General features: G+C 47.4%; 1 protein-coding gene across 2 annotated transcripts; it reads left to right on the plus strand.

Moving 5' to 3' along the window:
- Window positions 1–14,441: 14,441 nt before the first annotated feature.
- ZBTB42 (zinc finger and BTB domain containing 42) lies at window positions 14,442–20,068 on the plus strand. 2 transcript variants are annotated; one of them, XM_044272312.1, is made up of 2 exons: window positions 14,442–14,772; window positions 16,914–20,068. In XM_044272312.1, the coding sequence occupies exons 1-2, from the start codon at window positions 14,700–14,702 to the stop codon at window positions 18,347–18,349; spliced, it is 1,509 nt and encodes a 502-aa protein (XP_044128247.1). In that variant the 5' UTR covers window positions 14,442–14,699; the 3' UTR covers window positions 18,350–20,068. The 2 variants fall into 2 exon arrangements, with proteins under 2 accessions (XP_044128247.1, XP_044128248.1); XM_044272313.1 differs by lacking the exon at window positions 14,442–14,772 and adding an exon at window positions 15,821–16,316.
- Window positions 20,069–20,288: the final 220 nt, after the last annotated feature.

A 20,288-nucleotide genomic window follows, 5' to 3' on the forward strand; every position in this document is an offset into this window, starting at 1 on the left:
GATGCCGTTATTATCAGCGTATTATCGCTGCTCACAATGAAGGTGGACGCTTTGCAGGTGGAAGAGGTGGATATGGGGGAAAACAGTACACAGGGTGATAGCCAGACCACCCTCAGCTCGTCTTCTCAGCGCGAATTAGATGAGGAGGAGGAGCAGGAGATGGTTGCCTCCGCTACAGAGGGTAGTACCCACAGCAGGTTTATTCCATTTGTTCAGTGTGGATGGGCCGAAGAGGAGGAAGAGGATGAGGAGATTGAGAGTCATCCTTCTGATGAGGACTTCGCTGTCTTGTCTGTTGGGACTCTGGTACACATGGCTGACTTTATATTATGCTGCCTTTCCCGTGACCCTCGCGTTATATGCATTTTGGCCAACACCGTTTACTGGTTGTTCACCCTTCTCGACCCCCGCTTCAAAGAGAACGTCTCATCTCTCATTCCTGTGGTGGAGAGGACTAGCAAAATGGTGCAATACCAGAAGGTCCTTGTGGAAAATTTGCTTTACAAATTTCCAGCTGACAACGCTGGCAGCAGAGAACGTAGTTCGTTGGGCAACGGGTATATGGTTCAATCTTCCTTTTCTAGTCCTCCTCCTCCATCATATCCTAATGTGTTAAAGGGTCAGCTCAGCAGCAGGCTCTCAACCATAATTTTTTCGATGGTCAGCTCAGCAGCAGGCACTTGCCCCTAATGTTTTAGAGATTCAGCTCAGCACAGACCCTCAACCATAATTTTTTCCATGGTTAGATCAGCAGCAGGCCCTCACCCCTAATGTTTTAGATGGTCAGCTCAGCAGCAGGCCCTCGCCCTTATTGTTTTAGAGAGTCAGCTCAGTGGCAGACCCTAACCCCTAATGTTTTAGATGGTCAGCTCAGCAGCAGGCCCTCGTCCATAATGTTTTAGATGGTCAGCTCGGTAGCAGACCCTCGCCCATAATGTTTTAGATGGTCAGATCGGAAGCAGGCCCTCGTCCATAATGTTTTAGATGGTCAGCTCAGCAGCAGGCCCTCGCCCATAATGTTTTGGATGGTCAGCTCGGCAGCAGGCCCTCGTCCATAATGTTTTAGATGGTCAGCTCGGCAGCAGGCCCTCGTCCATAATGTTTTAGATGGTCAGCTCGGCAGCAGGCCCCTGCCCATAATGTTTTAGATGGTCAGCTCAGCAGCAGGCCCTCTTCCATTTTTTTTTTCCATGATCAGATCAGCAGCAGGCCCTCTCCCCTAATGTTTTAGATGCTCAGATCAGCAGCAGACCCTCACCCCTAATGTTTTCGATGGTCAGCTCAGCAGCAGGCACTCGCCGCTAATGTTTTAGATGGTCAGCTCAGTAGCAAACCCCTAATGTTTTAGGTGGTCAGATTAGCAGCAGGCCCTCGCCCCTAATGTTTTAGAGGGTCACCAGCAGGCCATCAATCATAATTTTTCAAGGATGTGTATGATGCCCTCCTTTATGTGTAATAAAGGGTGTATCTGAGTGCCGGTTCCTTGTAATTTTAGGCAGCCCTTTCCCTTAGTGCATAGGCTTTATGAGTGTAGGAGTCCCACTACCTGAACAATTGTACCACAATGTGAATGAGGCCCTCCTTTATGTGATATACAGGTTGTATCGAAGTGCCTCTTCCTTGTAATTTTTGGCAGCACTTGTACTTTATATACAAGTAAATATACAGGAAAAGAAAATCCAAATTTTTTCCCTCTAAAATCGATTTTATCTTCGGTTTTGTGCGTATTATTCTCAGTCTGTAAAATTGGCGCATTACTCGGACAACGACATTCCCAGCAGCGACCTGGGAGTCCAAGATGCATCCAGACATCCTCCCATGCGGTTCCCGAACCATTTCAGTGGTGTTTCCATCAATTTATGACCTTTTCATGTGAACCAGACACCCTCCCCTCTTCAGAGCAGGGGGTGCCTGGTTTAATGTTCGGGTTCTCCCATTGACTTCTATTGTGCTCAGTAGAGCACCCCAGCATCTCGAGATGTTCTACTCGAGCACCCGAGCACTTTGGTGCTCGATCAACACTAGTCTGGAGTTGTCAGTTTGCAGAGCAGCACTGTGGTAATGATAGGGTGGCCAGACGTCCGGTTTTCAGGCTCCCTGTCCTCCGTCCAGTGCAATGCCTGGACGGACACAGCGATGTCCTCCTTTTCAGTAGGTCACGCTCAGACAGCAGCATTGCGCTGTCTGAGCGTGAGCTGCAGCAACTGACTGAGGCTTCTTTCACCCCCAGTCAGTCACTAGAGCCGCAGATATGGCTCCCTGTGGCTGACTGAGGTGAAGAGAAGCACCCCGACTGCCCCCACTCACTTTCCATTCACAAAGTTCTTCCCTCTCCTCCCCTGCGGTTTTCTGGCCGACGGTGGGGGCGTGGCTTCACATGATTTGGAGGCGTGGTTTAGTGCATTGTGGGCGTGGTTTGGGGCATTGTGCATTGGTTTGGGGCGTGGCTGGTGACTTGTGTTACGTCTACAGGGAGGGGGCCTTACACTGCATTGGAAAGTGCAGCTTTTCAGCTGTCTGCCCGTTTGCTGCCACGGACGTTCAGCTGAACAGCAGCACTAAAGCAGGGGGCCCATTAGACGATGGGGCCAGGGCCGTCTTTAACAAGGGGCAAAAGGGGCAGCTTCCCCGGGCTCAGTTGCTCCTGGGGGGTCCAAGGCAGCTCCCTCTTGAGCCCTGCTGGTCACTGCCCCAGGTGTCAGGCTGTCAGCTGCATAGGGGGGTGCTGCCATCCCATGCCTGCCTGCCGACACTTCAGACAGCGAACTGTGAGAGCTGTGATTCTCTTAGGAAAAAGGACCTTAGATGACATCATCACCATGTGACCAGTAACCTAGCGATATTATTGGTCACATAACTATGAGGTAATCAAAGGTCCTTTCTTTCTACCAGGAGTGTTGCTGCAGGAGAAGTTTGACTTAACTGTGGAGCTTTTTTTGTGAAGATTACACCAGGAAAAGGTGACAGGGGATGTTATACTAATATACTGTAAGCTACTGTATAGTGGGGTGCTGTATATTGTGGGGTGCTATACTGCTCTACTGTATACTGTGGGGTGCTGTATACGGTGGGGTGCTGTATATTATGGTGTGCTATACTGCTCTACTGTATACTGTGGGGTGCTGTATATTGTGGGGTGCTATACTGCTCTACTGTATACTATGGGGTGCTGTATACTGTGGGGTGCTATACTGCTCTACTGTATACTGTGGGGTGCTGTATATGGTGGGGTGCTATACTGCTCTACTGTATACTGTGGGGTGCTGTATACGGTGGGGTGCTATACTGCTCTACTGTATACTGCGGGGTGCTGTATACGGTGGGGGCTGTATATTGTAGGGGGCTGTATACTGTGGGGGGCTGTATACTGTGGGGGGCTGTATATTGTGGGGGCTGTATAGTGTGGGGTGCTGTAGAGTGTAGGTTGCTATACTGCTCTACTGTGAGGTGCTGTATACTGTGGGGTGCTGTATACTGTGGTGTGCTATACTGCTCTACTGAATACTGTGGGGTGCTGTATACTATAGGGTGCTATACTGCATACTGTGGGTGCTATATACTATAGGGTGCTATACTGCATACTGTGGGGTGCTATATACTATAGGGTGCTATACTGCATACTGTGGGTGCTGTATACTATAGGGTGCTATACTGTATACTGTGGGGTGCTATATACTATAGGGTGCTATACTGTATACTGTGGGGTGCTGTATACTATAGGGTGCTATACTGCATACTGTGGGGTGCTGGGGTGCACTGTAACACTAGGGTGAGCCGAGCCCTGGTCTCCTTCCTGCAGAGCTGTGCCCACTTCCAGCCTGAACGGAGCTGCCCAGAGCACTGATCCTGAGCCGCTGGAGTCTTCAGAACTGGAAGTATTTACACTCATTCACTGTACTCTACCAGGTGTGTGGATTTTTTGTGTGTGTTGTGGTGGAGGGCGTGATTGCATGATAGGGTGTTGGAAGGTGGGATCCAGGGGGCCCAAGTAAAATCTTGCCCAGGGTCCAATCGAAACTAAAGACGGCCCTGGATGGGGCCCTGGGCAATTGCCCAGTTTGCCCCCCCCCCCCCCCAAGCGCCGGACCTGCATAGCAGAAATACACCCCGGAGAAATCTGACATGCATTTTTGCAGTGAAGCCGTGGCAGAGATCTGACGCTGACCATCGGATTCCTGTCGTAGTTTGAAGTTTACTGTCACATGTCAGGGAATCACGGACATGCGCGGTCTGTTGTCTCCGCTGATAGCACACGTATTCATATCGTGTCCATTCACACGTCAGTGGTTTTCTGCAGACACCACGGGCGCGTGCCCTATTTTTGTCTGTGATTACAGATCCCTCACACACATTATAGTCTATGGGTCTGTGAAAAACATGGACACAACATAAATGGTAATGGGATTGCTCTGTTGTTTTCACGGACCATTGGTAGGAGATTCTCCGGAAATGAACTATCAGCCTAGCAATGTCTGTGGAATCCAGATAAAAAAAAACGGACCAAATATGGATCCTTCACGAATGAACCACCTACTATCTGGTCCCGGATGTCATCACTGACACGGATGTGTGAAAGAGGCTTAAGAGTTATATACAAATTTTTCTGTGGATTTTACCCTTGAAACCAGCAGTGAAAATCCACAGCATAAATTGACGCGTTGCGTATTTCAAATTCGCATCACAGGTCAAGGTTTTTGCAGATTTCGTTGCTGAAAATTTTAATAATCTCATCCATTTTGCTGCTAATGCACACAATTCCACTCTGGAAAATCCTCTGCATTTTCGGTATAGGTGGCCGTAACCTTAATTTTAATGTGCACAAATCTCTTGGCAGATAGAAAAAAGGATGGGCACCACACAATATAAATTGCACCAATTCCTAACTATTGTAGTTGGGTCTCTTTTCCTCTGACCCAGTGCTTCAAATCACCCGCATAGACAAAAATACTAAAATTCTGTCTGCCTTCAGTCACCTCTAGAGGGAGCATACTGCGTACTGTTCATACATAGAACTTGATATAAATGAGTATGCAGTAAGCTCATTGGCTCCACCTAGTGACCAGTGTAGTGAACTGTATTAATAATTAGATGCTGTCCCTTTCACTTCTATGGGGCCCTTTTCTTCCATTGCATGGCTCAGCAAAAAAAATTAAACCTATCCTATACTTGTTAGTGAAAATCAGGACATGGCCCTATTGAAGTCTATGGATCAGCAAAAAAACGGAATGCAATCAGTTTCTTTTGCGGACACGCTGAACTGTCCGCAAAATAACGGATCCGCATTTTTACGGACAGCATACGGCCGTCTGAATGAGCCCTAATGGTGTTGATGGGGCCTGGACGAAAAATCTTTTAGTCCTCCTCCTGGATGGGCCCCTTCTGAGTTTGGGCCCCAAAGCAGACGCTTCCCCTATAGCAGGGGTCAGCAACCTCCGGCACTCTAGGTGTTGTGAAACTACATCTTCCATCATGCACACTTGCTTGGCTGTTCTCTAAACTCCCACACAAGTGGAAGGAGCATGCTGGGAGTTGTAGTTTCACAACAGCTGGAGTGCCGAAGGTTGCTGATCCCAGCCCTATAGCTACGCTCCTGAAGGTATTTATAAATCCTGTTTCTGACTTCCTATAGTTTACAAACTACATTGTATGTACTAGTTCTAAAGAGAGGACTCTACATCCCCATCCAGAGGCCACAAAGAGTACTGCAAAGGTTTTTTTTCTTGGAAAAAAATAATAGTTAATTAACAACTAATAATATGAAACCTTAGGCATGGTTTAGAGAGTTCCTGAGGGTTCGGGTTCAGGGACCATAAAGCAAACTTTAAAACGTACCGTGTAAACAATGTTTAACTTTATGTTCATTCGCTCAATTTTACCAACTTTCATTGCATGGAAATGCAGCTTCTTACAGTGACGGAGATTGATATTTAAATGGTTTGTCCTATCTGAGACACTGGTGGCAAATCGCTACCTCTGGGACCCGCACCTACCTCCAGAACGGGACCCCCAAATTGAGCGAAGTGCCGCCCTCCATTTATTTCTATAGGACTGATGAAAATAGTTGAGCGCTCACTCGGCTATTTTTAGAACTCCCATAGGAATGAATGGATGCAACTTAAAGAGGACCTGTCACCGCTCCTGACATGCCTATTTTAATAGCTACATGCATTCCCCACGTACTAACAATTCTGGAACATCTATTGTTATGACTCTGTGTTGTACCGTTCCTTTGTTATTTGCACTAGAAGTTATGAATTGCTATTAGCCTGCAGTAAGGTTACAGAGGGGAGGTAACCAGTTGGGGGCGTGTACCTGCACAGTCTGAAAATGGCAGCACTGATTGGATAGATTCAGTCTGTGCAGGTGTACACGCCCTCAACTGGTTACCGCCCCTCTGTACCCTTACTGCAAACTGCTAGCAATTCATTTATAACTTCTAGTGCAAATAATAAAGGAATGGTACAACATACAGCCTAGGGGTGGGCGACATGGCCTAAAATCTATATTGCGATATAATTTTAAGCATGTGCGATATGCGTTATATATCGCAATATATTGTTTTCTATATTTGGGGGGGGGGGTTAAACTTTTTTTTTTTTTTACTTTTAATTTAATAACTATGAGCCCCCTTAAGGGCTAGAACCCTTGTCATATTCACCCTAATAGAGCTCTATCAGGGTGAATAGGACTTTACACTCTCCCTGCTGCCCTGTGCTTTGTGCACACAACAGCAGGGAGCTGACCATGGCAGCCAGCCTCTCATGTGCCCCCCAGCCTCTGATCAGCCCCCCAGCCTCTGATCCGCGCTCCAGCCTCTGATGTGCCCCCCGTCTCTCATGTGTCCCCCAGCCTCTCATGTGCCCCCCAGTCTCTGATCAGCCCCCCAGCCTCTGATCCGCCCTCCAGCCTCTGATGTGCCCCCAGTCTCTGATCAGCCCCCCAGCCTCTGATCAGCCCCCCCCTCATGCCCCCCTCTGATCCGCCCCCCAGCCTCTCCCTTTTATCAGCCCCCTCTGGTAACTCAAACCCACCCCCCCTCCCCAGTATTAATCATTGGTGGTAGTGGCCACAAGGTCCCCCTCCCCCCCATCATTGGTGGCAGTGGGCAGTGTGCCCCCCCTTGTATTGATCATTGGTGGCAGGGGCCCCCTCCCCCCCACCCACATCATTGGTGGCAGCAGCAATTCCGGTCGGAGTCACAGCAGTGTAATGCTGGGGCTCCGATCGGTTACCAATTGCGGTCCCCAATGCACGGAACGGCCGCACAACGGGCTTTAAAGGAACAACTTTTAGTAAATGAAGCAGTTGAAAAATGGCCCAAGGGTCATTGAATAGGTTTTAGGCAGAAACCCTTTTGTCCTGTTTGGGGGGCCTGGTTTGATCCTTGCTATGGGGCCCTTACTTCTTTATGTACGTCACTGGCCTAAGGGTATCTCCATAGTGCTTCCGTGAATGGGTCCACATCCATGATGCAGGGTGCACACGGCCAGTGCCCGCATATTACGGTTGCTTGAGCCCTTACTCTGTGTGCCTTCCATTTCTGTATGTCCGTTTTGCACAAAAATAAAAACATGTCCTATTATAGTCCGCATTACGGACAAGGATAGGACTGTTCTATTTGGGGCCGGCTGGGTGCACACGGATGTCATCCGTATTTTTTGCGGACTGCAAAATACATACGGTTGTGTGCATGAGCCTGAAAACCATATAGGACCATGTATGGGCCTCTGGAAGAGAGGTACCACGCTCCTCTCAACCATCACATGCAGCATATGAGGAACATTCCTGTTACATTTCTCACTATTGTACAATTACTATTATATACCAGAACCTTTTAGTCACTTATATAGCGCTGACATATTCCGCAGCACTTTATAGACATTATCATCATTCACTGTCCCCCATGATTGATAACGCTCCGTTCCTCTCTGTGATTTTTTTTTTACTACAAAATCACAGTGAGATAAAGTAAAGTTGTCCCCGTGATTTTGTAGCAAAAAGGTCATGGAGGCACGGAGCATTATCAATCTTGTTAATGCTCCGTGTCTCTGCTGTTCGGAACGGGGCTTGGCTCTCTTTCACACAGCGGATTACCCGCACGGGACCCGCTTGTGTAAAAGAGCCCTAAATATGCTTTAAGACATGACTCTGATATTAATTAAGCCAGCACCTCATCTGCAGTGAGCTGTTTTGGGGTGATTAGGGAGCTCTTTCCCCAAGGAGAGATAGTATCCCCCCAAATCCTGACTTGGCCTCTCACCCAGTTAAGCCAGTACTCTCTGCTCTGGACTGATGAGGGGCAATCACCCTGAAACAGCAGTCTGCAGATGAGGTGCTGGCTTAGTTTTTTAATATCAGAGTTATGTCTCAAGGCCTATTTACAGGGTTGAACATTGACTTATAGGATAGTTGCCTTACATCTGGTGAGATCAGAGGCAGAGCTTGTGAAGAGCTCATTTACATCCCTTTCTTCCCAGAATTCCAGAAGATCATGTATGGCCTATAAGTCTCCTCATGCCGACTACGGGGCTCTCTCCCCAAGGAGAGATAGTACCCCCCCCCCCCCCCCAGATGTTGTCAGATTCATACCTAGGGTCCCAGCACTGCCTGTCACCATACTTCCCCCTGAGCAGGGGTGTAGCTATAGGGGATGCGGAGGTAGCAATCGCTACCGGGCCTAGGAGCCTGAGGGGCCCCAAAGACTCTTGGGCCACATAAGAAGACACTGGTATTATAGAAAGTGCATGCTGGTCAAGTTACACCTCTGGCTGGAGGGAAGGGGTTAGGTCAAGAATTTGGCATGGGGGGTGCCATTTCAATTTTTGCCTCAGGCAACAAGAAGGCTGCCCAGGGTCCCTGCCCCTGACCACAAAGCACTGAGGGAAGGGGGGCTCAAGCTGAACTCTTGCACCAGGGCCTATGAGCTTTTAGCTACGCCCCTGAGGCACCAAGGCCTACGTGTGACTGAATTCCCTGCACCCTCTATAGTTACAGGACCACGTCTTGAACTGTTGGCTGAAAATATTGATATACACTAACAATAGGCCTCACTTGTTATCTCCAAATTAATGATTGATGAATCCCTTCCTTCTGAGGTGCTCCATTAACTGAGGTCATTTGCTTCCACAAAATAGAATATTTCTCCTATCTCTTATTATTTCAGCCCTCGGTTGGGTCAAAACAGGTCATTCATGAGACAATATGAGTATATTCGTCACGGTTCATAGGAAATGTCAGTCTGCGTTTCCAATATGGGGCAGTGGTTTAGAATCACAGAGCCCCCCCCCCCCCCTGCAACATGTTGAACATGGATGACGCTTATCTGGTACACCAAAGATGGGCTTGACATTTAAGAGGTGCTGCAGCAGCAGCTGAGCCTTATGCCTATAGGAAAGGGATCAGCAGCAACCTCCGGCACTCCAGATGTGATGAAACTACGGTCCCCAGCATGCACACAAGCTTGGCTGTTCTTAGAACTCCCATGGAAGTGAATGGAGCATGCTGGGAGTTGTAGTTTCGCCAAAGCTGGAGTGTCAGAAGTTGCAGAAACCCGCTATAGGACATGAAGCTAATCTGACACGTTTTCCTGCCATCAGTACTTTAACACACAATCAAGGCAGAAGTGTCAGTGCTATAGGTCCTACATTAAAGGGAACCTGTCACCGGGATTTTGTGTATAGAGCTGAGGACATGGGTTGCTAGATCGCCGCTAGCACATCCGCAATACCCAGTCCCCATAGCTCTGTGTGCTTTTATTGTGTAAAAAAACGATTTGATACATATGCAAATTAACCTGAGATGAGTCCTGCACGTGAGATGAGTCAGGGACAGGACTCATCTCAGGTTAATTTGCATATGTATCAAATAGTTTTTTTTACACAATAAAAGCACACAGAGCTATGGGGACTGGATATTGCGGATGTTCTAGCGGTCATCTAGCAACCCATATCCTCAGCTCTATACCCAAAATCCAGATGACAGGTTCCCTTTAAAGAAACAAACCTGTCTGCCAAGAGGTGATGCAGCAGCTGTTGATTTTCTTTTTATTTCTTTTTTCAACTAGTGGAATAGGACATCAAATAGAAGTATATGTTCATCTTGTAGGTCTCTGACATGGAACATCAAGTAGAACATCAGGTGCAGCTTTGGACTCTGACCCTCCAGAAGAAATAGTTTAGACACAGGTCACTAAGCTAAGGGCAGGTTCACACTGATTTTTTGGAGGAGTTTTTGAGGCAGATTTTCCTGCAGGTTTTTCAGCCAAAGCCAGAAGTGGATTCAAAAGGAATTGGACTGTTAAATAAGCCAGCACCTCATCTGCAGACAGTTGTTTCTGGGTGATTGCCCCTCATCAGTGCAGAGCAGAGAGTACTGGCTTAACTGGGTGAACAGCCTAAGGCCCCATGCACACTGCCGTGTTTCACAGCCGTGTGCGGGCCGTGTAACCGCGGCCTGGATCCCTCCTGAGAGCAGGAGCGCACGGCGTCACTGGTTGCTATGACGCCGTGCGCTCCCTGCTGCCGCCGCAATACAGTAATGCACTGGTATGATCTATACCAGTGTATTACTGTACTGTGCCGGCAGCAGGGAGCGCACGGCGTCATAGCAACCAGTGACGCCGTGCGCTCCTGCTCTCAGGAGGGATCCAGGCCGCGGTTACACGGCCCGCACACGGTGTGCATGGGGCCTAAGGCCTCTTTCACACGGGCGAGATTTCCACGCGGGTGCAATGCGTAAGGTGAACGCATTGCACCCGCACTGACTCCGGATCCATTCACTTCAGTGGGACTGTGCACACGAGCGGCAATTTTCACGCATCACTTGTGCGTTGCGTGTAAATCGCAGCATGTTCTATATTGTGTGTTTTTCACGCAACACAGGCCCCATAGAAGTGAATGGGGCTGCGTGAAAATCGAGCAAGTGCGGATGCGGTGCGATTTTCACGCATGGTTGCTAGGAGACGATCGGGATGGGGACCCGATCTTTATTATTTTCCCTTATAACATGGTTATAAGGGAAAATAATAGCATTCTTAATACAGAATGCTTACTAAAATGTCATTGAGGGGTTCAAAAAAAAAAAAAAACTCACCTCATCCACTTGATCGCGCAGCCGATATCGTCTTCTTTCTTCTTCCTGAAGGACCTGCAAAGGGACCTTCGATGATGTCATCGCACTCGTCTCCTAGCAACCATGCGTGAAAATCGCACCGCATCCGCACTTGCTTGCAGATGCTTGCGATTTTCACGCAGCCCCATTCATTTCTATGGGGCCTGCGTTGCGTGAAAAACGCAGAATATAGAACCTGCTGCAATTTTCAAGTGATGCGTGAAAATCACCGCTCATCTGCACAGCCCCATTGAAGTAAATGGGTCCGGATTCAGTGCGGGTGCAATGGGTTCACGTCACACATTGCACCCGCGCGGAATACTCGCCCGTGTGAAAGGGGCCTAAGTCAGGATTTGGAGGGTACTATCTCCTCTTGGGGAGAGTGCCTTAATCACCCCGAAACAGCTGTCTGCAGATGAGATGCTGGCTTACTTAATATCTGAGTCATTTCTCAAGGCTTATTTAAAGGGTCGAACATTGACTTATAGGATAGCTGCCTTACATCTGGTGGCGTTAGAGGCAGAGCTTGTTAAGAGCTAATTTGCATAAGTTTCTTCTCAGAATTTCAGAGGAGCGTGTATGGCCTGTAAGTCTGCGCATGCAGATTAAGGAGCTCTCTCCCCAAAAAGAGACAGTACCCACAAAAAAGCACATAAAAAGCATACCAAAACATGCCCTAAAAAAACTGCCTTTAAAATCAGAGGGGATGGCAAGCTGATTTTTGAAATCTGCATTAATGTACCCTTAGGCCTCATGCACACGGCCGTTGTGCTCCGTGGGCTTCAGATCCATTCTGCACCGCATCTCCCGGATTGCGGACCCATTCAAGTGAATGGGTCCGCATCCGTGATGCGGGGTGCACACAGCCAATGCCTATGTATTGTGGACCCGGTGTATGCAGGCCGCAATACGGCAACGGCGTGTGCATGATGCCTTAGAGTGCTGCATGTTCAGATTTTTTTATGCAGTTTTTAGAGCCAAAATCAGAAGTGGATCATGTTGACAATCTATCAATATCAGATCGGCGGGGGTCTAACTCTCGGCACCCCTCTGACGATCAGCTGTATGAAGAGAACGCAGTACTCCTGCGAGCTCTGCGCTCTCTTCACTATTAACCTGCTTGCTGTCGACATCACAGTGGCCGCGCAGTGTAATTACATCTCCTGCATGCCATTCACTTGCAGTTTTAGTTACTCTCCATCCCATTCAAGTGAATGAGGACCGCGGAGCTGTAATTACACTGCAGCCGCGAATAGGTAAACAGTGAAGAGAACGCAGCTCTGGCAGGAGCGCTGCATTCTCTTCAAACAGCTGACCGGCAGAGGTGCTGGGAGTCGGACCCCCGCTGATCTGAAAACTGATGACCTATCCTGACGACAGGTCTCAGTATAGGAAACCAGACAACCCCTTTAGGCTCCATTCACACGTCCGCAATTATCCTTACAGTTCGTTTTTTTGCGGATCCGTGTTTCCGTAAAAAACTTCAGTTTATTACAAAAGTGCATCCACATCCGTTCCGTGTTTCCGCAAAAATAAAAAAGGAAGGAGAAATACATGCTGCTAGGGTACCATACCACAATACGGATGATATGCGGATGACATGCGGAAGACATTTAGTGTCTTTCCGCATGTAATCCGCTTTTTTGCGGACCCATTGAGTACAATGGGGCCGCGGACCGCAATTTGCGGGCAAAAGTAGGACATGCTTCATTTTTTTAGCGGAACCGAATCACGGAAGTGCTGATGCGGACAGCAATTACTCCCCCGTTGAAATCAATGGATCCGCACCCGTTCCGCAAAATTGCGGAACAGATGCGGAAGGATAATTGCGGACGTGTGAATGGAGCCTTAAGGACAAATAATACTTTTGCTCTTTTAATTCCACGTCTGGTTTTGGCTTAAAACTACTGCATACGTAAAAAAATAAAAAACTGACAGTGTGGCCGCACCCTAAAAGATAAGCAGTAAAATAGCCCCCTCCTGAAATAAAAAAACTAATCAACACACGCAGCAAATAGACGTATTCCCTGCTGAACTACACAGACCCAAGAGGTGCTGCAGCAGCATCTGAATTTCAAAGCTTCATCTAAACTCATTTGATAAAAGCACAAGTGTTTTGCTTTCCTTTACAAGCGGCAGGTCTTCTTGCCAAGAGGTTCTGCAGCAGAACCAAGAGGTGCTGCAGCAGCTGAATTTCAAAGCCTCATCTGAACTCATTTGATGAAAGCACAAGTGTTTCGCTTTCCTTTACAAGCGGCAGGTCTTCTTGCCAAGAGGTTCTGCAGCGGCTGAGTCATTGCACTTAATTTTTCTGCACATGGACTCCTTCCCTGCTGAACTCCACAGACCCAGGAGGTTCTGCAGCAGCTGAATTTTAAAGCTTCATTCAAACTCATATGATGAGAGCAGAAGTGTTTTGCTTTCCTTTACCTTGGGTTTACACCTGAGCCTTTCTGAGAGGCGCGTTTTACGCGCATATTTTTCGCCCGTTTTTATGCACGTTTTTTGCAATAGTAAACGCGCGTTTGACGCGCGTTTGTGTGATTGACTGCAGTGTTGTCCAATGAGTCTTTGGGCCAAAACGCGCGACAAACGCCCCCAAAAAAGCTCAAGAACTTGTTTATGCGTCGGGCGTTTTACAGCGCGTTCAAACGCGCTGTAAAACGCTCAAGTGTGAACCAGGGCCATAGGGAAGTATTGATTTTCACGTGTTGAGCGTTTGAACGCGCTGTAAAACGCTCAGGTGTGAACCTAGGGTTAGAAGTGGCGGGTTCTCTTGCCATGAGGTTCTGCAGCAGACCCAAGAGGTGCTGCAGCAGCTGAATTTCAAAAGCTTTATCTAAACTCATGTGATGAAAGCAGAAGTGTTTTGCCAAGAGGTTCTGCAGAAGCTGAGTCATTGCACTTTATTTTTTATTTTATTTATTTTTTACCATCCCCCCTTCCTTTAGAAGTGGCAGGTCCTCTTGCCATGAATTTCTGCAGCAGACCCAAGAGGTGCAGCAGCAGCTGAATTTCAAAAGCTTTATCTAAACTCATGTGATGAAAGCAGAAGTGTTTTGCTTTCCAAGTGACAGGTCTTCTTGCCAAGAGGTTCTGCAGCAGCTGAGTCATTGCACTTTATTTTATTTATTTTTTACCATTCCCCCCCTCCTCTCCTCCTTCAGTCGTAAAAAGCTGCCAGGCTGCCCCTGCTAGCTGAGCAGTGCATTAGAACAGGAGCAGCCTGTTTATCTGAGAAGGGCACAGCTGTAGCTCTCGCCTCTCCCCATTGGTTCCCAGCAGCGGTGGTAACACTTCCCATTGCTGGCTGGGGAGGGGAGAGAGGGGAGCAGGGACTGTGTCCAGTGCCAGGCTCTGCGCAGAGACACCACCACCACCAGCACCAACCAAGGAGAGCTCCATGCACCAGCAGCACCAAGCCTGAGCCCAGGAGCAATCCCACACAACCAGGGGGAGGAGAGGCTGAGAGAGTATTGTGTGCAGAGGAGTGTCCTCTTACCAACCTGCTCCAACAACACAGTGCTGCTAGGCTGCCACTAACACAGGGAGGAGGGAGGTGGCACCAGCTCCAACATCTGGGGATCTCCATGAAGCCGCAGGATCCCCACAAACTCTGGGCTTTAAACCAGCCACCAGCCCCTGGATCCCCCAAACCAGCCTGTAAGTAGCCTCAATATCTGGGATGCATGCTCATAATTGCAGGGAAAGGAGGGGGAGTCAGGAGAAGGGAAGGAAGGAAGGAGGAAGGAGGGGGGGTCTGGTCTTTTAAGCTGGATGAGACAAGTTTGCAGTCCCCATCTGGACTATTGCTGGTCAACCCCCCGGGGACATTGTCCAGACAACAAGAGGGCTCTGCATTGAGTTTTGATCCTGTTCATATGACCCCAGGATATTGCAAAGAAGTCACCGGCTACAATGTCTCTCCTGTGTTTATAAGCAAGGCTGATGCATAATAACAACTTTTAGTTTTTTGGTTGGTTTGTTGGGGGGGTCAACAACCGTGGGAAACAATGATCCAGGCATGAATTGGCAGCTACATGGTGAAGGCACAGCCGGCAGGAGGGGAGAGAAGAGAGAGAGGGGGGAAGGTGGGGTGTTTGTGGATACAATGAGGTCTGTCTGCACTTCCTTAAACTCTGTGCAACCTGCTGCAGTTGGAACCGACAGGCCTGGGACTGACTGCAAAGGTCACAGACATTGCTTTACCCAGAGCTCAGCATGGGGTACACAAATCAGGGGAGGAGGGGGGGGCGTCTGGAGCCCTGCTCCGCTTCTTAGCGAACTGTCCTTTATTATAGTAGTTCATAGTTAACCCTTTATCATTATTCTAGTAAGGGTACGGTCACACGGTCAGGTTTCCAGATGCAGTTTAAAAAAAAAAAAAAAAAAGCCAAAATCATAAAAGGAGAGAAAGTTTAAAAGGACAGATACGACTTCTATTTTTTATTATTTTTTTAATCAATTTCCAAAACTGCCCCATTGAGAAGACCTGAATCTCGTATTTAAAGGGGCAGCTGCTATCTGTCTGTAACTGTATCTTGGAGGTACGTGATCTCAAGTAGGGGATCGGGGGTAGATGTATTTTTATTTTTGTATTTTTTTTATTTATTTTTTTCTAGTAATCCCATAAAAAATAAAATAAAAAATTATGTTCAGCTCTGTCTCCCCAGCCTGTGAAGGGAACAATAGATTGCTTGGTTCAATTTTTAGGTGTAGTGTCCCTTTAAGCAGCTGTCCTGGGCCCCGCGTGCACCTGTACCTCTAAATGAAAGCTAGACTTGTAGACGTTTTGCAGTCCTTCCCCAGTCTGGCCAGCAGTTGCACCCAGTGTAATAGATGGCTATAAATGGGGAAGTTGGAACTTTAAAAGGCAGCAAGCGGCGTGGTTGGCTGGTAGTTAGATTTGCTGTAACATATGGCATTAAGAGGAGCACAGCTGGAGGTAGCATTTCTATCCTAGTGAACTCAGAGCAGCTGACTTTCCAGCTTGCTGTGTAATTAGCAAAGCGAGCACTCCCAGCCTCCTCCTCCCTCACACTGACACAGGGACACACGCTGCTGCTGCTACTCACTGCTTGTCTGTTGGGGACCTTGTAATACCACGAACCATGGCAGAGACGAAAAGCTAGATCACCCTACAACTCCCCGGGGGCATATCCCACGAGCCGGCTCCGTTCCTACCATTGCGCAGGGAGGGGGGGAAGGTAAGCCGATGTCGCCAAACTGACGCCAACGATGCACTTGATTTAAAGGGACAATAACAAAAAAAAAAGTTTGATTTTATTTTAATTTATTTTTTGTCGGATACTTTGCTATATTTTAATGCAACTTTGCGGAAGGCTGTAAAACCGGTGCAGCAGGCTTTTTGATCGTGTGTGTATGTGTCATTTTTGCACTATGTCTTGTTGCCATGCTGCAGGGTGTGAATAGGTAGCAGTGATCCCAACGTCTACACGGCCGAAGTTTTAGACAGCTGCCAAGGCTTGTGTTTAAAAGGCAGCAGTTACCATAACTACTTGATGGCTGCACTGACCAGGAAGAGGAGGGAGGGGGGGGGATGAGGATTTGAAAAACTGCCTCCTGGACGCCATTGTTGATTTAAAATCAAGTTTTTCCTGTTCCCGGCAGGTGCAGTTAGATGAGAGGCTGATTTTTACTAAATGCAATTTAGCCATAGAGAACTGAGAAGTGGACGTTATGGGCTTAGCTCTTGCCATGTGTTGCCAGATCGCTTTGTTGCAGCTGCTAAGAGGATTTAGTTTACTGTAACATTCAAGTTTTTCCTGTTTTCTTTTAAACAGGTTATGAAGGAAGAATGGAGTTTCCAGACCATAGCCGCCAGTTGCTGCAATGTCTGAGTCAGCAGCGTCACCAGGGTTTCCTGTGTGACTGTACTGTTTTAGTTGGGGAAGCTCGGTTCCAAGCTCACAGAGCCGTCTTGGCGTCTTGCAGCATGTACTTCCATCTTTTCTACAGGGACCAGCTAGACAAAAGGGACATTGTACATCTGAACAGTGACATCGTCACGGCCCCGGCCTTCAGTCTGCTGCTTCAATTCATGTACGAGGGGAAGCTGGAATTCAACAACCTCCCGGTAGAAGATGTGCTGGCCGCCGCGAGCTATCTTCACATGTATGACATTGTTAAAGTCTGCAAGGGCAAGCTTAAAGATAAAGAATTCAATTCAGCAGAGAGGGCCACCGATGAAGGGTCTGACTTGGAGAAGGAGGATGGTTTCTCCGATACGGGTGGACCTCAAGGATGTATCTTGGATAAAGAAAAAATGTCTACCACTGAATGCGAGAAACCGGCCTGGAAAGAAAAGGTCAGCGGGCTTCCAGGCTGGTCTCCCGAATTGATAGGTGTCAATTCAGTTTCTACAGAGGCTGTGTCGTGTAAGACAGCAGCTGGAAAAACAAAGGCCAGTGTCAATAGTTCTTCATGCCCTTTGTCCCAGAGATCTGCTAACCATATACAGCCTCCAAGTGATGGGGATTGTGCTCTGGATTTGTCTTTCAAGCCAATGTCTGCGAGAGATTCCTTACACCCCTCCTACGTCTTTGGACAGCTGGCTTCCGACAGCCAGCAGCAGGGCACTGTGCCACTTGTTAAAGATGAACAAGGCTTGCTGTCAGAACAGGAGGACAGTGAAGCAAAGAGTCCAAAGAGTCAACATGTTGGGAATTCGGCCAAAAACCTAATGACAGGGTTAGGACACATGTTCGCAGGAAATGGAAATTCACACGTTAGGGAAGAGGACTTGTATCACGATCGAGACGAGAGCGAGGATGACATGGACTCCTCGGATCTTTCCACCTCGGGTGTCCTCGTCTCCCCGGGACAGATTTGCATATGTCCTTTGTGTAGTAAGGTTTTCCCAAGTCCTCATGTCCTCCAACTTCATCTCAGCTCTCACTTCCGAGACAGAGACGGTTCTCGGATCAAGATGTCTCCAGATGGTTCTGTTCCCACCTGTACGATATGCGGCAAAACTTTCTCCTGCATGTATACCTTAAAGAGACACGAACGTACGCACTCCGGGGAAAAGCCTTACACTTGCGCCCAGTGCGGCAAAAGTTTCCAATATTCCCATAACCTCAGCCGTCACGCCGTGGTCCACACGCGGGAAAAGCCACACGCGTGTAAGTGGTGTGAGAGACGTTTCACCCAGTCGGGTGACTTGTACAGACACATCCGTAAGTTTCACTGTGGCCTGGTCAAGTCATTGGTTGTGTAGTTAATAATATGAAGTTAATGTTCATGGTTGGATCTAGTAATAATCTCAATCCCGACACTGACCCCCCCCCCCCCCTCCCCTTCCCACAAAGTACGTCTCCCCATCCCCTCCCCCAACAATTATTTAATATATATTTAATATGATTTGTCCTGCTGTTGATATGAATGTGACAGATTACTGCATATGTGAAAAAGGGTCATCAGCAAGTCTGCAAATTACCCCAAATCCCTTGCTCACCACATGTAGGCTACGTCTGTTTAATATCCTGACTCCTAAACCTATGCACTCGTGACAATAACTACCTATATAATGTATATTGAGTTACGGATGTAGCGGGGCTGTGTGGGTCATCTGGCGCGTGGTATTACGTTCAGCTTATTGACATCGTCAACCTGTTGCATTAGCGTAATGCACAACACATTCGGCCCTGCTACATCTGCAAAATAGTGCCCCCCCCCCCAATTGCATGTCAAGTTTTCTGTCAACAGTATTTAGGGCGCGCTACGCAATTTCTTTGGTATAGGTAAAGTGTTGAACATTTGATAAATGTTCGGTTGCTTCAAAGTATTGACTATTAAAATTCCAGTTCTCCTAGTGTTTCTGCACCCGGTCAATGGCGTTCATCTTGTCAGCCTGATGAATTTTTCTCATTTTGGCTGAATTCGTTAATATGAAGTACATAGAGCGCCATCTAAGACTGTGGGCCTTAGTTATCAACGCCGTCTGACAAAAACTGGCCTCGTTGGTCGTAGATACCAGCGATTGGATGCTTAGGGGCCATCAGGCCTGTTCTTTGAGACGGTGTTGATCAATGGAGTCCCTATGCGTTCCCTCATCTGAAGCAGATGAAGAAGTTTAGTATTTGTATCTATGATGTAACATTTCGGTGACCACCACGAAGACCACCTGCGACACAATGGCGGCGACCTGCCGCCATCCCCCTCAGGAAACATTGTACAGTCAATGTTGAACAGTGCGTTACAACAAATGGTCTTTAATAAGTTATAGTATTCAACACCCTGTGGGTTGGGGCTCCCAGAATTCCCTGCAAGGTTTTAAAGGGGGAAGGGGTACATGACACAGAGGCAACCGCTAGCGAGCAATCAGAACTTGGCTTTCCTCGGTCTATTCCAGGGATGGCCAAAAATTGTTGAAGACCGGTTATAAACTGGAAATTTAAAAAATTCAAAAAGTTAGCAAGTGTTGGCTACTTGACTCCAGTCTTGGTCTAGTCCTCCTAGGTTGAAGTGAACAATGGTCTTATTGTTTGCTATGGGTTGCCACGGGTTTGTACCATTTGCATGAAGTTTATTATAGTCCCACATGAAGTGGAGAAGGGTTGGTAATCTGGAAAAGGGAAGTACTCCATTTCATAGGCAGTGTTTTTATTTTTCAGGACCAATGGGTTGGATTGTGAAATTCCAATCCATTGGCACCTCTGAGATGAATTGAAACCCTAATCACTACAAAAAGAAAAAGCAGATGCCCTTAATGATTCCCAAATGTCCGTGTAATGTGAGGAAATATATTTATACCCCAACTCTTGTCCCGTGTTCATGTTGCAACTTTTTTTTGTTCCCCTAACCACTGTTACATTCAGGCTGAAGGTATGATACGCTATATATGTCATTTTATTTCCCTTTTATGTGTGAACATCCTTGTTTAATAGGCTTCATCGAGGTACAGTAGTTCTATTGACTGGTTAGTTCTGTTATTTTGCTGTGATTGAAAAAAATAGCACTGAAAAAAACTACTAAAATTAAGTTATTTTTTGTTTTGTTTTTTTTTGTTTTCCTGACGGTACTTGATATAGTATTTATTAGTTTTTATTTGAAGTGAAATGATTTATAATTTAGAGATTCTATTTAGCCTTGTGTTTTTTTTTTTTTTTTTTTTCTTGACCCTTTTCAGGTTGAGCGATCATCCCCGAAACGGGAGC

The sequence above is a fragment of the Bufo gargarizans genome, chromosome 11 (assembly GCF_014858855.1).
Source record: "Bufo gargarizans isolate SCDJY-AF-19 chromosome 11, ASM1485885v1, whole genome shotgun sequence".
NCBI classification, from domain to species: Eukaryota; Metazoa; Chordata; class Amphibia; order Anura; family Bufonidae; genus Bufo; species Bufo gargarizans.